The sequence below is a fragment of the Phyllobates terribilis genome, unplaced genomic scaffold (assembly GCF_046119375.1).
Source record: "Phyllobates terribilis strain yellow unplaced genomic scaffold, ASM4611937v1 Scaffold_2__4_contigs__length_985480577, whole genome shotgun sequence".
In the NCBI taxonomy this organism is placed as follows: domain Eukaryota; kingdom Metazoa; phylum Chordata; class Amphibia; order Anura; family Dendrobatidae; genus Phyllobates; species Phyllobates terribilis.
This window is the reverse complement of record NW_027362762.1, coordinates 947,682,879-947,700,313: the sequence shown is the minus strand read 5'-3', so window position 1 is coordinate 947,700,313 and position 17,435 is coordinate 947,682,879. Positions and strand designations below refer to the sequence as shown.

The window sequence follows — 17,435 nt, the reverse complement described above, 5'->3', positions numbered from 1 at the left end:
ATTTGGATGTGTTTGGTTGTCATTAAGATTTAAAAAGAGAAAATACAGTAGTTTGACAATAAATGGCTTCACCCAACCAATAACGATGAGTGGAGAAATTTTTTTTTTGTTGTTATTATTATTTATTATTATAGCGCCATTCATTCCATGGCATTTTACATGTGAAAGGGATATATATGTAGCACAAACAATTACAATAAATTTTGAACAATAAAAGTCGGTGACTGGTAAAGAAGGAGCAAGGACCCTGCCCGCGAGGGCTCACAATCTACAGGGGATGGGTGAGGATATAGTAGGTGAGGGTAGAGCTGGTCGTGCAGCAAATGGTGGAGCGATGGTTACTGCAGGTTGTAGGCTTGTCGGAAGAGGTGGGTCTTCAGCTTCCTTTTGAAGGTTTGTACAGTAGGTGTAAGTCTGATGTGTTGGGGTAGAGAATTCCAGAGTAGGGGGGATGCACGGGAGAAATCTTGTATACAATTGTGGGAAGTGGAGATAAGAGGGGAGTAGAGAACGAGATCTTGTGAGGATCGGAGGTTGCGTGTAGGTAAGTACTAGGAGACTAGGTCACAGATGTATGGGGGAGACAGGTTGTGGATGGCTTTGTATGCCATGATTAGGGTTTTGAACTGCAGTCTCTGGGCAATGGGGAGCCAGTGAAGGGATTGACAGAGAGGAGAGGCCGGGGAATAGTGGGGGGGACAGGTGGATTAGTCGGGCAGCAGAGTTTCGGATAGATTGGAGGGGTGCGAGAGTGGTAGAAAGGAGACCACAGAGCAAGAGATTGCAGTAGTCGAGGCAGGAGATGATGAGGGCGTGCAGTAGTGTTTTTGCAGATTCGTGATTGAGGAATGCGCGGATCCGGGATATATATTTGAGTTCGAGTCCGCAGGAAGTGGAAAGGGCTTGGATATGTGGTTTAAAGGAAAGGTTAGAGTCCAGGATTACCCCGAGGCAGTGGGCTTGTGGGACTGGGGAGAGTGGGTAGCCATTGACTTTGATGGATAGGTCAGTTGAGGGGGTTGAGTGAGACGGTGGAAAGATGATGAATTCAGTTTTGTTCATGTTAAGTTTTAGAAATCTGTCAGAGAAGAAGGATGAGATAGCAGACAGACATTGTGGGATTTTGGTTAGTAGGGCGGAGATATCAGGTCCAGAGAGGTAGATCTGTGTGTCGTCAGCATAGAGGTGATAATGAAAGCCGTGAGACTCTATGAGCTGTCCCAGGCCAAAAGTGTAGATGGAGAAGAGCAGGGGTCCTAGGACTGAACCTTGGGGGACACCGACATATAGGGGGCGAGATGAGGAGGTGGTGTGTGAATGGGAGACACTGAATGACCTGTCTGTTAAGTATGAGGAGATCCAAGATAGGGCCAAGTCTGTCATGCCAAGAAATGAGAGAGTCTGTAGTAAGAGGGAATGGTCGACTGTGTCAAAGGCAGATGACATTTCCAGGAGTAGGAGGACAGATTAGTGTCGCTTGAATTTGACAGTTAGTAGGTCGTTGGTTTAGTCAGGGCAGTTTCAGTGAAGTGGTGCAGTTGGGAGCCAGATTGGAGGCGGTAAAAGAAGGAGCAGGAGGAGAGGTGGGAGGACACTTCAGAATGGACGTGTTGCTCCAGTAGTTTTTAGGCATAAGGGAGAAGTGATATGGGGCGGTAGCTAGTCAGAGAGGATGGGTCAAGGAATGGCTTTTTGAGGATGGGTGTGATCAAGGCATGTTTGAAACATGAGGGGAAGACACCAGTTGTTAGTGACAGGTTGAAAAGGTGGGTTAGGGTAGGGATGAAGTTTGTGGTGTGGTTAGGGATGAGGTGGGATGGGGTTGAGTCAAGTTCGGAGGTGTTGAGGTGTGATTTGGAGAGTAAAGAGGACAGTTGAGAGTCCGTAATGGTGAAGAAGCTGGTTTATCGTTCATATTCTCCGAAACAAGGCCAAGAAAGCAAAAATTCTGCCGGGGTATGTAAACTTTTGAGCACAACTGTAGTCCTCCATGTAGAATAATGGGCCTCACATAGTTCTCCATACAGAATAATGGGCCTCACATAGTTCTCCATACAGAATAATGGCCCCACATAGTCCTCCATACAGAATAATGGGCTCACATAGTGCTCCATACAGAATAATGGCCCCCACATAGTCCTCCATACAGAATAATGGGCCCCACATAGTCCTCCATACACAATAATGGGCCCCATAGTCCTCCATACAGTATAATGGACCCCACACAGTCCTCCATACAGAATAATGTGCCCCACATAGTCCTCTATACAGAATAATGGCCTCACATAGTCCTCCATACAGAATAATGGGCCTCACATAGTCCTCAATACAGAATAATGGAACCTATTACATGTATTTTTGGATATTTGTTCTAATATAATAAGTGTCAAGCTAGTGGCTTGATCTGCCATAGCCTGTCCAGACATTTTCTTTTATAACATAAATGTGATCCCACTAGTTTGACACTTATTATATTAGAACAAAAATCTGAAAATATAAAATCTAATAGGTTCCAAAGACTAGTGAATAGGGAATCCTACTGAATTTTTTAATTATCCATTCTTACACCGGAGGGTCTAAATGAATGTATTGAAAACACAACACAATAGAAGTATTCATATATTTTCATTTATTTTCGTCCTTTGTAATTTTCTTCACATGAATTTTATGGTATATTTAATATGCATTTTATATGTATTTGCATTTGTCTATATAAGATAGAATGTGCAATACTGTAGGTGCGGTATAGTCAGGGAATAAATTAATAATTAATGGGATTAGTGACACCTGTTTTGGAGGATATAAAACAACCAGGATGTATAAATCATTTGTATATGCCTGAAGAAGGAGCTAGTTCAGCTCTGAAACGCGTAGCATTTTAAGAAATATAATTTTATACTCAACATTTTGGTACCCATCCTTTGGTCCAGAATTGGCAGCACTTTTGAAACCCTCCTTTTTTCAACTTCTCTATTATATTTTCTGGGTCCAAGTCCTGGATCCTGTGGGTTGAGCAACAGCCTTTGGAGTGTCTATATGCTATCATCAGAGTTGTGCCTAGAATCGCACAACTCACATAGGTGGGTAGATTACTTGCTCTACTCTGTCCTCTTAGTGTCTGACCTGCACAAGGAGCGCTTCCCCTTTCTCTTCTTTTTTTCCCATTTTCACTAAACCATCTCAGACAGATTTCTGTCCAGCCTCTGTATGAAGACTTCCATTGAAGGAGAACTCACCATCCTCATTGAGCACCCTCACTGTCAATTTTTTTCTAATGTCTAATCCGTATCTTCTCCTTTTCAGTTTCATTCCATTGCTTCTTGTGTTTCCATGTACAATTGAGAATAAGGATGATCCCTCTACAGTGTGACATGCCTTCAGATGTTTGTAGACAGCTATTAAGTCTTCTCTTAGCCTTCTTTTTTGCAAGTTAAACATTCCAAGATCCTTTAACCGTTCCTCGTAGGACATAGTTTACAGTCAACTCACCATCCTGGTTGCTCTTCTCTAAACTTGCTCCATTTTTTTATGTCTTTTTTAAAATGTGGTGCCCAGAACTGGACACAGTATTCCAGAAGGAGGAGTAGAGGTGGATAATTACTTAGTTTGATAATCATGTGGTTTTCCGCATAGTGATATGGCCGTAGTTTACAGTCATATTATTTAATGAAAGGAAAATGAAGACACTAGATTAAACAAATCTTCAGTTACAGCCCTCAAAATGTTTTGTTACAATATATAGCCATAGCCCTGTTAGCTCCTGAAGAAGCTGTGTGAACAGCAGGGTGGAGAGATGGAAATGAATTGCCATAATAAGTCGTAATCTCTCCAGCTAAAAATTCCCACAAATACACTCCAAAATATTGTGACAAGCCTTCAGAGACCAGTGGAAGGTGTATAGTAGATATACTGTCATTTATGTTTCTTAACCTGTGTTCCGCCATCATGTATAGCACTAGCCCTGTTACCCCTGAGGAAGCTTCAGTGGGTGGTTGGATATGGACTGTTATAATAGTTTCTTATCATTTCTCCAAAATCTTCTCAGAAGATTGGGGGCTGTATAACTGAAGAAGAAGCCAACTCCATATGAACGCCATTATTTTGGAACGGGTTGCTTCATACTTTTGGACATATGGCGTATGTTTTTTGTAGTTGTCATTTCCATAACCCTGACGCCCGTTAACTTGTTATTTTAGGAAGTGAACCCCAGGTAAACTTTAAGATAAGAAGCGAGGAAGGCATCGTTTATCTAACATGTGAGATCCCATCTTCTATGGATATCGTACAAGTCACCTGGCAAAAGAGAAGAGGAAATTCTTATGAGACTTTAGTAACAAATAGTAAAAAGTTCGGGAATAAGATTTCCAAACTGTATGAAAACCGTCTCTCAGTTCTCAAAACCAAAGACTCAGGGACGTCGTCCATTGCTCTCTCACAACTGGAAAAGGAAGATGGTGCCTGTTTTATGGCCATTTTCAACATATATCCTGACGGAGCTCTCACAGGAGAAGGTTGCCTGCCAAAATTACGTAAGTACAACACTAAAAAACTTATAAATGGAGATAAAAACAAAAAAAATGTTTACTTGAAAATGTTTCTTTTTGGAAAGATTCTAAAATATCTGTTGCCTATTGTGTTTCAATATGTAATCACTGTCTTCTGGACAGTGACTCTGAATGTGGACAAAGGTTATAGATAGCTGTCGACAGTTAGACCGCCCCTCTACATCGGGCATGCATGTGTTCTCAGGGGGATATAAATTGCTGCCATACACTTATTTCCTCCTAAAGACCTCACAATCTCCCTTGACAAAAAAAATATTGGGAATATTGACATTTAACATGCTCAACCCTTTATTTCTGGCTAGCCATGGTGGCTAATGTTAACCAGTTCAAGCAGTGGCGTACTGCCAATGGCGGCAGTCCACGCCACTGCTATGGGGCCCGTGACCGCGGGGGGGCCTGTGAGCCGAGGGGCCCCAAGCAGCGGGGGGACCCAAGCAGCGTGGGGACGAGTTGTATTGGTGGATAGTGGTGGGGGGAGGGAGGTTGTGGCGGAGCGGAGCACACACAGTAGCCGCTGAAGCAGCTATCACGTGTGCCCGCTGCTAAAGGGTGTAACGGGTCTGGGAGGCGGAACCTCTGAGCTACTATACAAGGGGGCAGTCCTTGTAAGGGAGCGGGTGGCGACCAGGGAAGACGGGCAGGAGGTCACAGCAGGTGACCGGGACAGTCTCTGAGTGAACGGGCAGATGGTCACGGCAAGTGACCGGGGCAGTCTCTGGATGAACGGGCAGATGGTCACGGCAAGTGACCGGGGCAGTCTCTGGATGAACGGGCAGATGGTCACGGCAAGTGACCGGGGCAGTCTCTAGGTAAAGGGTTGGTACGACCTGTGGCGGCTGATGATAGACGTGAGCTCCCAGGTGAACAGGCGAGAGTCTCTGGATGAACGGGTGGTCACAGCATGTGACGGCGGAGCCTCCAGGAAGACCAACAGACAGGCGGCAGATGAGCGCTCCCAGGTGAGCGGGCAGAAGTCTCTGGACAGGAGGGTGGTCACAGCACGTGACGGCAGAGCCTCCAGGTAGGCTAGCAGACTGGCAACAGATGAGCGCTCCCAGGTGAGCGAGCAGGAGTCACTGGACAGGCAGGTGGTCACAGCACGTGACGGCGGAGCCTCCAGGTAGACTAGCAGGCAGGTAGCTGGTGTGTGCTCCCAGGTGAGCGGGCAAGCTGGTCCATAGACAGACTGACAGGAGATGGAAGGCAGACCGTCGGACCTCAGGCAAGCAGGCAGGTGGCTGATGTGTGCTCCCAGGTGAGCGGGCAGTCTGGTCCTTAGACAGACTGACAGGAGTAGTAAGGCAGACCGTCGGACCTCAGACTAGCAGGCAGGTAGCAGATAATCAGGCAGGAATCTGGCAGGTAACTGGCAGGTAACAGGCAGGTAACTGGCAACGGGACCTGAGGGCTGAAGCAGAGTAGTGAACAGTGCAACAACATTGCTCGGGCACCTCCATTTTGGAGGAGGTGCCTTAAATATGGTGAAGTCCTCCGGCCATTGGCCGGGGACTCCTTAGGACGGCGCGCGCGGCCCCTTTAAGAGGGAGGGAGAGCGCGCGCGCCCTAAGCACAGTGGACGGGAAGGAGCGCGCGCTGCCAGCAGCGCGGGAGGAGGACGCCGGGCACGGAGCAGGGAGGTGAGGGGAACAGCGTCCCTGCCTAGCAGAGGGCAGGGACGCCGGCGCTACAGTGGGACATGAATATTCCCTCTTCTCTACTCCCATGGGCGTGGAGAAGAGGGAATATTCATTCTCTTTAGTAGCGGGCACGGAGGAGCTCCTGCTGACAGTGCCTGCTACTAAAGCGAATGCATATTCACGCTTCTCCACGCCCATAGTCCTGGAGTGGAGAGGAGTGAATATGCCGGCAGCAGCAGCTCACTTCGGGATCTGAGAGCGTGCGCTGCTCAGATGCCGACATAAGCTGCAGCAGACAGGACGCAGCGCTGGAGGAGAGGTGAGGAAGGAAGGTGAGTGTTAGTGTTTATTTTTTTTGTGTGTGCTGTGATTGGGGGATGAGAGGGGGCCATATATACCAGGATTGGGGGTTTGGGGGGGGCACACATACAAAGATTGGGGGATTGAGGGGACCACATATACCAGGATTGGGGATTGAGGGAGCCACGCATACCAGGATTGGGGGATTGAGGGGGCCACGCATACCAGGATTGGGGGATTGAGGAGGCCACGCATACCAGGATTGGGGGATTGAGGAAGCCACACATACCAGGATTGGGGGATTGAGGAGGTCACACATACCAGGATTAAGGGATTGAGGAAGCCACACATACCAGGATTGGGGGATTGAGGAAGCCACACATACCAGGATTGGGGAATTGAGGAGGCCACACATACCAGGATTGAGGAGGCCACACATACCAGGATTGGGGGATTGAGGAGGCCACACATACCAGGATTGGGGGATTAAGAAGGCCACACATACCAGGATTGGGGGATTGAGGAGGCCACACATACCAGGATTGGGGGATTGAGGAGGCCACACATACCAGGATTGGGGGATTGAGGAGGCCACACATACCAGGATTGGGGGATTGAGGAGGCCACACATACCAGGATTGGGGGATGAGGGGTGCCATACGTACCAGGATTGGGAAATTTACTATTAGCTGCTGCATTTCCCACCCTAGGCTTACACTCGAGTCAATACGTTTTTCCAGGTTTTTTGTAGTAAAATTAGGGGCCTGTAGGACTGTGGGGTGCATTATACTATATGGGGGCTGCATTTTACCCTATGAGGTGTGTAATATACTGTATGGAGGACTGTGGGGAATGAATTATATTCTATGGAGGACTATGGGAAGTTCATTATACTATATGGAGGATTATGGGGGGCGCATTATACTATATGGAGGATTATCAGTGGCGTATTATACTATATGGAAGGCTATGTTGGGCCATTACAATATTTTGAGGGCTATGTGGGGGGCCATTATACTGTTTGGTGGGCTAGTGCAGGCCATTATACTGTATGTAAGCCCATTATAGTGTATGGAGAGCTCTGTGGGGGTCACAGTTGGGGGATTATACTGTGTTAGGGTCACCGTACTTTGCCTTGGGAGTTGAAGTGGGGTACTGTAGGGTCATTATACTGTGCATGTGGAGGCTAATGTGGAGGAATGCACCATGGGGGTATCATACTGTGTTTGGGGGGCACTTTTGTTGGCATCATACTTCATGGGGAAATGAAAGAGGGATCTAGGACTTTAGCAGGAGAAAAATTACTATGTAAAGGCTGGAAAGTTGTGAGATCTGCTCTTCTGTGACACAGACAAATATTTATTTATTTATTTATTTGGGGGGGGGCCCAATTAGAGCTTCTGCTATGGGGCCCCATGATTTCTATGTACGCCCCTGAGTTCAAGATGGGTTAATTTACCCCCATTCTTCACCAGTTACATTTTCATCTTTTTTTGTACATAATACATGGAGCTTAATTTTTTGTGTCACTATTACATTCTGCGTATTTTTTTTTCTTTTTTGCGGATATTGGGCGTTAAAATAGTGGCATTTTTAATGTTGAGTCCTTTTTTTACTCCAGCAATTTTTTACTTTGCTGTTTTTGTGCTTGGTGCTTTTCTGTATCAAACATACGATTTTCTATGTATCCTTGCAGTTTTGCTAAATGCCAAGAGATAATTTACATGCCGTACATACGATTCAGGGGTACCAAGAAGTAGTAAATATGAAGTTGATTTTTTTTATTTTTTATTTTACTCACTTATATAGTGCCATTAATTCTACAGCGCTTTACAGACATTATGGGCACTGTCCCCATTCCCCCACAGTCTACACTCCCTTCCAGTATGTCTTTGGAGTATGGAAAGAAACCCACGCAGACCTGGGGAGAATATACAAACTCTTTGCAGATGTTGTACTTGGTGGGATTTGAACCCAGGACCCCAGTGCTGCAAGGCTGCAGTGCTAACCACTGAGCCACCGTGCTGCCCATAGTAGATGCATATAATTCCATTTTGTTCAATTTTCACCCCTTAGGAGGAATCAAAGAAGTGGTTTGTAAGAGTTCAGCTGACTTCAGTGTAACCTTAGACCCTCCAGAGATAAAGACTCAACACTCAGAACCGGATGGGACCGCCATTCTGATCGGTCGATGGATTAATGATGATATATCTCCGGTGTGTAACTTCCATCTACGAAGAACAGCAAGATCTAAGAGAAAAGTTAAAGGTGATAGTCAAGGGTTTCAAAGCCTTTAAAAAGAATGAATTTTATTACGGGTTGACTATTTTTTAAAGCTGGGGATAATTGAGCCAAATTGCTCATGTGATGTGCCCTAGGTATAAATTAGAAGATCACATAGAGCTCAGTTTGCCTTTTCTTGGGTTTGGGTTGGGCTCCCATGTGTTTGAAACTGACAAGTGACGTATCCTACAACGTCGAAACAACTTACTATACTCATGTCAAGTCTTTTAACTGCCGATATTTTCCTGGTATCTAAAAGATGTCATGTGCACATATTCTTAAAGTTATGTGCTGAGTTTTTTTTTGAAGATCTTTTTAACTCCTTTTTATTAAAACTACTTTGTCGTTCATATGTTCAATCATTTTTTTTCCACTCCAAGTTTCGAAAAAACAACATATGGTGTGAAAAAAAAAGTTCTCATTTCACTTCTTTAGAGTGCCACCATATGGAATCTGGCTCCAAACTAGGCACTTTCCAATCAAAAGACTCCAAAACCAAACCTGCTGGGATACGTTCACAGCGAGGTTATTTAGGAGTTTTTGAAGCAAAAACTCTACAAGGGTATGTGCACATGGCCAATGCAGCCGTTGAGTTTTCCGAGGCGAATTCAGCAAAACATCAACAGCTGTTTTCCCGAGGCAGCTTCGCCGATGGCTTTGCCCTCATTCTTCACGAGCATGTCACTTTATTAACACTGAAGCAGTTGAAAGAAGTGACCTAAGACAGAACATGTGCACAGATGTCGTTTTGATATTGCGGTCCATTATGTTCATTTTATGGGGCACTTTGGCTGAGCTTTTTACGGCTGACTCTGGGTGTAATCCATTGGAAAAAGACGCCAGTACTTTTTCTAACTTTTTTTTTTATTTCCAAATCAAGACGGGGATGAAATATTTAGCATGGAGTGCAAGGCATCAGGACCACAGAAACCGAAAATAACCTGGAATAATGAAGGACGACCCATAAGTAGAGAAGAGAAGGAGAACACGACAGGCGATCTTATCACGGTCACAAGCACGCTGCACTACTCGCTGTCAACACTTTCCGATGAAGCAGAAATAAGTTGCAACATAGTGTACAACAAAGGTAAGGAAATGGGGTCAAGTCTGTATTCAACGTAGAAAGGAGACTCAACCGATCCAAACATACATGTGAAAAAAGACCACTGTGAGCAAAAGTGTTTGGTGCCATCTTAACAAAACAAGTGGCGAGAAGGTGACCCATCACAAACAATCACTGTGACTCAACTATGTGATGGTTAATGCAGAACTCTACATTTTTTGCTCCATTTAGAAGCTTACAAAAATGTAAAGTGGTTACCCGGTACTATTTTATTTTTTTCTTATGGGTTTAAAAACTTACAGGCAGGTAGTTCCTAAGATTCTGTCTGTTCTGCCCAGTGCCAATCTCTGCCAGCTCAGAGAGGTCATGGACCACTCCTGCTGTCTTCTGGTGACCACACAACAGAGTCTTCTCTTCCATTCTGCTCTGTTGATGAGGCATCATTGACGATGTCATGCTGATTGACAGTTAGCTCCCCGCTGCATAACTGCGGGGAGCCGCCTGTCAATTGATATGTTTTCGGCAGTCACACCCCATTGACAGAGCAACCCGGGAGAGGAAGAGCAGCTCTGTTGATGTGAAGCTGAAGAATCACCGGCAAGAGGTGACTGTGATCACTCTGAGCCGCGGCGCCGGGCAGAACAGGCAGGTAGTTGGCAAATACATTTTCAGAGCTGGATAAAAATGGCGTGAAAGCGGCAAAATTCGCAAAATGTATACGCAGCCTTGTGTTGCGTAAAAGCTTTGATGAAACAGGGCTAATGTCTTTACAAGTGATTTATTGTTCATTGTCATAATAATGTAGCTTCTTTTAGTCTAAGGACATATTCAGAAATTCATTAGAATTTTGGACCCAAATACAAAATTGTTAAAATTTGAAGGGTCATTATGAGTGGAGTATCAATGTTTTTGCCTATTATTCGATGGAGTTAAGCAGGACGGTCCTTGTCCCCTGAATCCTCTGTGAAACACAAAAATAAGAGTTTTGTCGCTTATAATAATATCTCTCCTTTCTTCATTGTAGACCCTCATTTGTCTAAGAATGTCCAAGAAAATGGTAACTATAGAATCCATGATGTGTTGGGCATGAATGATATTGGGTCAGAGGAAGAGGCCATGGAGAATGGAATCCACATATATTCGTCATGTCGTCATCACATGGTGATGTGACTGGTGCTTAAGGCGGTCCCGCAGCTGTCACTGGTATTGGTTGTCTTCTGCTTGTCACTGTTATGGAAGTCTAGTTGTGGTGGTCACTACTATTAAGGTCCTTTACTGCTCATTGGTAAGGGGAGTTGTGGTTGTTACTGTTACGGGTGTCACTGATATTGAGGTCTTGTGCCTGTCATTGTTATGGAGGTCCTGTAGCTGTCAATGGTCATATGGTTTTCATTGACATGGGCATCCTTGGGCTGTCATTGGTATGGGGACACTGGTATGGTTCTCCAGAGGCTGTCATTGTTATGGAGATCTGGTGGATGTCTTTTATGAGAGGCCTGAAGCTGTCACTCTGTTATGAGGACACCATGGCTGGAACTGTTAAGAGTAGTGTTGAGCCACCCCCGTAGTGTTCGAGTTCGGTTCGGTTCGTCGAACACCCGTGTGTTCGCCGAACTGTTCGTCGAACTGTTCGTCGAACACCTTCGAACACCGTTAAAACCAATGGCAGGCAAACAAAAACACATAGAAACACATAGAAAACACCTTCAAAGGTGTCCAAAAGCTGACAAACTGCTCAGAAGACACAACTAACACATGGAAAAGTGACAAGTACATATAGTCATGCGAAAATAAAAGAGGTGGAGGAGTAAAAGGAGGGGGAGACACAGATATAGGCATGTCATGCCCTTCTAAAATCCAAAAAGTGAGAAGCCGACACGGCCAGTCCGCTCCTGCCCGTGCCACCTCCGTGTCGCCGGGTTTGTGCCAGAGCCGCGGTGAACCCTGATGGCCAGCCCCCCTCTCCCAATACTGGTGCCTGTCCGCTGGTGGGTCGAGCGAGCCCCCCTGTGGTGGAGGCAGCTCTAAGCTTTTTAATTTAAATTGTCTCTCTAATTTGAATGAATACACTTTAAATCCATTTACAAGGATCTATTGGAGGGCAAGTCTCATGCCAGCAGCCGCGTAATTCCAGCTCCAGTAGCGTCCACTAAAGCTGCTGCAGTTAAAAAGCTTTTATAAGGATCGAGCTCGGCTGTCCACCGCAAGCCATCCTACTGCCAGTCCCAGCCCCTATGCCTTGGGGTGCCTCCTGATGCTCTTCACTGAGTATCCCATGGTCCCGAAGCATTTCCTTTGAAAAAATTAAGTGTCTAAACTACAGGTGGTGTAGCTTGCTTAACAGCCGGGATAATCCGCTGACTAGCAGACACTGCTACTAGGCACAAAGTATTTCCTGGGCTAGATGCAGTTAAAAATTTGTAATTAGATACTCTCGTTGGATGCTGAGAAAGCATTCCATAGAGTCTCCTGGCACGCCATATATGATTCTCTTAAAAAGCTTGGGGTAGGGGTCTAGGGGACCCTTTTATAGCCAAAATCACGGCCCTGTATCGCAATACGTCACCTAGGCTGAAGATAAATGGAACTGTAGCACCCTGAGGGCTCGGTTGCTACAGACGTATTGCACCTCACCCAGAGGTGTGATATCTCACTCTCAGGTAAGGATGGAGTGTGGATCAGGACCCGACACCTGCATGCATTACACCACATTGCCGTGGGGCAGGGCGACCAATATGCCCCTGAGATGGGCACGACAGTCCCTGTCCCTGGCTGGAGTGGGGGGAGGGAACACTGAGGAAGGGGAACCCTGTAGTGCAGGAGCAGGGAGGAAGCAGTTCCTGGGTGCATTGAGAAGGGAGTTTAAAAGGTGGGCACCATCTTAGTTCAGTGCAGAGAAGTCTGAGCAGAAGTGGCAGGGAGCAGGGGCTCTGCATGAGCTCTGCTCCGGAGGCGGGCCTAGTAACAGAGGCCCAGGCCTGGAAGAGGGAGAAGGAAGGAAGAGGAGCGGAGAAGGCTCCAGGAACGAGGAATGAAGGGATCCCAGGGGTGCGGACGGGCGAGTCGCCACCGCACGCCCGAATCCACCTGCGTGGAGGGGTCAGGCCAAAGGGGGAGACCGGTCCCCGAACTAGTGGAGGTAGGAAACGACCCTCAGCTAGAAACCGGAGGCTCTGACATTTTATGTGGCGCAGCCCCTCGCTACACCCGCTAGGAAGGCACCACATAGGGTCAGGGAAACTGGCGCCAAGTTTACCAAGAGGAGGCCCGAGGCAGCCGGACAGAAGTGTTGGTAAGAAAGGCCAGACAAAGGACACACAAAGGGGGTCCTGTGAAGTGCTCCAAAGTTATCTGGGAGTTGTCTGAGCCCCTCACCTGGTGAGCACAGTACGACGTGGGCAGCCGTTACCTGCAGACGTGGTCTGGATAATAAGAACTGTGAGTAAAGGCCCTGGACTGCATCACTGACTCCGTGTCGTTACTGCTGCTGCCCTGCACCATCACCCCCATCCTCCGCATACACTGCCCTGAGGCTATACTCCTCCCGTGGGGAGTTATGCTACGCTCTGCTGCACCCACAACACCAGCCTCAGCGGTCTGCCCTGTAGCGGTGGTTCACTCTGACCGCAATCCACGGGTGGCGTAGTCGGACATTTAAACATCAAAACCACATAAATAGTTCCGCCACTGGTTTGACCGCCCTGAGCCACGGAACCGGGTCGCCGCCACGAAGACTACAACCACCAGCATCCACCAAAAAGGGTCCGGCTCCGGGTGTCCCAAGGCCCAGGGGGTGCGTCAGAACATTTTCATCACCTTTCACAATCACCAATGGGACAAGGCAGGGATGTCCTCTGTCCCCTCTCTTATACATCCTAGTGACGGAGCACCTGCTCTCATCAATTCGCCATAACCCCAATATTAGGTGGATTGAGGTGGGAGGCACCGAGTACAAGTGCTCTCTATTTGCTGATGATGTCCTAGTATATATCACTCAATCACATATATCCATCCCTGCTGTTATGGCTGAAATAGATCACTTTGTTACATGGTAAAATTTTAAAATCAATGCAGCGAAGTCTGAGGCCCTCGATGTCTCCCTCCCCAAATCCATATAGGATTCCATCCAGTCCAACTTTCCCTTTGCCTGGCCCTCACAGGGTATCAAATACTTAGGAATTCCTATTCATAGAGACCTCTCCCATCTATGTTATCTTAATTTTGGGCCCTTTATTGAACAATTCCATACAGACCACGGTTGGCAAGTTAGAACTGTAAGATTCACTACGTGAACCGCTGGTGTTTTGTGGAAAAGCACATGTACACCGCGTTCCAAATTATTATGCAAAAAGTGTTTAGGAGTGATAAGGGAAGAATTTGTTTGTTTGTCAGTTAAACTCATTGATGGTGATGTGTGTCAGGGCTCTTTATATCACTGTAAGCAATTGCAGACACCTGTGCTAATTAGTTTGGCAGGTGTGTCCAATGAAAGGCAAGACTACTTAAGAAGGCTCTCTCACATTATTAAGCAGCCTACATTTTCTGCCAAAATGGGAAAGAAAAAGGATGTGTCGGCTGCTGAGAAGCAACAAATTGTGGAGTGTTTAGGTCAAGGCATGACTACAATCAACATTGTGCGATGATCAGGATGAAGTGTCTTGGCAATCAAGAAGTATGTAGCTGATTCACAGTACACACGTGTGCGTGCTGATAAGGGCAAATTGAGGACTCTTTCCTACAGGCAATTACGTCAGGTTGAAAGAGCAGCGGCAAAAAAGCCTTGTCATAGCAGCAGACAAGTTTTTGAAGCTGCTTGTGCCTCCAACGTCCCCCGAACAACAAGATGCAGGGTCCTTCAGAGGTTTGCAGCTGTGCATACGCCATCCTGTCGACCTCCTCTATCCACTTCACACAAGCAGAAACGGCTCCAGTGGGCCAAACATTACATGAAGACTGATTTCAAAACTGTTTTGTTCACGGATGAGTGCCATGCAGCGCTCGATGGTCCAGATGGATGGAGTGGAGGATGGCTGGTTGATGGACACCCCACGCAAACACGGCTACAGCGCCAACAAGGAGGAGGTGGAGTAATGTTTTGGGCTGGAATCATGGGGAGAGAGATTGTCGGCCCCTTTAGGATCCCTGAAGGCGCTAAAGATGAACTCCATAATGTATGTGGATTTTCTCAAACAGCACTTCCTGCCATGGTTCAAGAAGAAGAACCGTGTATTTCACAGCAAGATCATTTTTCTGCATGATAATGCACCATCTCATGCTGCACATAAAACATCTGCATCTCTGGCTGATATGGGCATAAAAGGGGACAAACTTATGGTGTGACCCCCATGCTCCCCTGACCTCTACCCCATTCCAAACCTTTGGAGCATCATTAAAAGGAGTGTCTATGATGGCGGGAGGCAGTTCACATCTAAGCAACAGCTCTGGGAGGGTATTCTGTCCTCATGCAAAACAATTGAAGCAGAAACCATCCAAAACCTGACAAATTCAATGGACGAGAGAGTTCAGAAGCTCCTTTCGAACAAGGGGTCCTATGTGAAAATGTAACATCACCTAGAATAAAGTTTTGAGTTGAAAACTGTTTGATTTCAGTTTCTAACAACCTGCTAATGCTTATAATTTCAAAAATGACCATTTTTTTGGTCTTTATTAAAATGAAAAGGTTGATCGAAAAGTTTGGGGGATCTAAGAGTGTGGCAACCCAGTAGTCATGATTACTTCGAATTCTGACAATATGAGGGTCATGCTGCAGGTAGTGCAGCAAGAAGGCACTTATGTGTCTTGCGCATCTCGGAGCCCCAAAATTATTTTCCGGGCTAGATGCAGCTAAAAATTATTTTTAATTTTAAATCTGGTGAAGCTTATTGTTATGTTCTGCTACCAGAGCTAAGGAAAGAGAGGAGATCTGTCCCTACGATAGAACTCAGCTGAATCCCTACGATGTAACAGGGAACCTGATCCTGCGATCAGACCTGCTAAAGTCCTAAGCTAGTCTGTACGAAGACCTATAGATGTGGGGGAGGAATCCCTACAAGTACTAAGGACTGGGAGGAATATGGGACACCTCCTAACCGAAATAGTAGCAGACAGACGAACAAACAAAATATAAAGAACATAGAGGTCAGTAAACCAAGCAAACTAACAGAGCAAGACACAGAGCACAGGCTAGCTAGAAAGTAGATATACAATGAAGTCCAGCAAAGCCAGAAGGGCGGAGCAGGATTAAATAGGCCAACAAGGTCATGTGACCAGCAAAGGAAAAAAAACCTAACAGCAAGGTTCTAACAGTACCCCCCCTTCTAAGAGGATCCTCCGGATCCCCTAGGACCAGGCTTATCAGGAAATCTCCTGTGAAACGCTCTGATAAGTCTGGACGCGGAAACATCATCTGACCTCACCCAAGAGTTATCCTCGGGTCCGAAACCTTTCCAGGCCACAAGATACTGCAAACTACCTCTATACCGTCTAGAGTCAAGGATGCGAGAAATTTCATATTCCCCATCCTCCACCACCGGAGGAACAGAGGCAGAGGCGTCACCATCCGACACAACAGCTTTTTTTAACAGAGAGACATGAAAGACCGGATTAATTCTCCAGGAGGTAGGAACCTCCAACCTAACAGCAGATTGGTTGACAACCTGAAGCACCTTAAAGGGCCCTACAAACTTGGGACCCAATTTCTTAGAAGGAATCCTCAACCGCAGATTCCTAGAGGACAACCAAACCATGTCACCAACAGCGAACAAAACCTCCTGTCGTTTCCTATCAAAGTAGTCTTTAGATTTTCTGTTGGCCTCCTGAAGATTACCACGCACATCCGTCCAAACTCTTTCCAAATCACCGGAAAAATTCTCCTCCTCAGGCACGGCAGATCCCAACTTGGAGAACGACCCAAACGACGGATGTCTCCCAGAACAACAAAAAAAAGGCGAACAACCAGCAGAAGAAGATGTATGATTGTTCAGAGCAAATTCGGCAAGTGGCAGAAACTCAGACCACCCCTCTTGATTGTCTGCCACAAAACAACGCAAGAACTGCTCAACATCCTGGTTTTTCCTTTCTGTCTGGCCATTAGATTCAGGATGATATCCGGACGAAAACGACAAATGAATTCCCAACCTGTCACAAAAGGCACGCCAAAAACGAGCCACGAACTGAGGACCCCTATCAGAAACAATGTCAGTAGGAACGCCATGAAGTCTGACAATTTCCTTGACAAAGGCCTTAGCGAGAGTTTTAGCGCAGGGCAGTTTGATGAAGGGAACCAAGTGACACATCTTGCTAAAACGGTCCACGACCACCCAGATGACAGTAAAACCCTCAGAGGGGGGAAGGTCAGTTATAAAGTCCATAGCCAAATGTGTCCAAGGAGCACTGGGGACCTCCAAAGGACAAAGCAACCCCGCAGCAGGAGTATGTGAGGACTTAGATCTAGCACATACAGTACATTGGCGTACCCACTTAATGACTTCCTTCTGCCATCCAGGCCACCAAAAACTGCGACCCACCAGTCTCTTGGTCTCAGAGATTCCGGGATGACCTGCCAACCGAGATTCGTGACACTCAACA

At 46.4% G+C, this 17,435-nt stretch overlaps 1 protein-coding gene across 5 annotated transcripts in view; it reads left to right on the top strand.

Moving 5' to 3' along the window:
- Positions 1–17,435, top strand: part of LOC141239282 (OX-2 membrane glycoprotein-like) — an 82,977-nt gene that overhangs the window by 30,077 nt on the left and 35,465 nt on the right. For 3 of the 5 annotated variants that reach the window (XM_073668527.1, XM_073668531.1, XM_073668526.1), the window contains exons 2-5: positions 4,197–4,529; positions 8,579–8,770; positions 9,666–9,872; positions 10,873–10,905. In XM_073668527.1, coding sequence (XP_073524628.1) covers positions 4,197–4,529; positions 8,579–8,770; positions 9,666–9,872; positions 10,873–10,905 — 765 coding nt within the window. The remainder of the gene's footprint in view (positions 1–4,196; positions 4,530–8,578; positions 8,771–9,665; positions 9,873–10,872; positions 10,906–17,435) is intronic. The other 2 variants (XM_073668529.1, XM_073668528.1) reach the window with 1 other exon arrangement.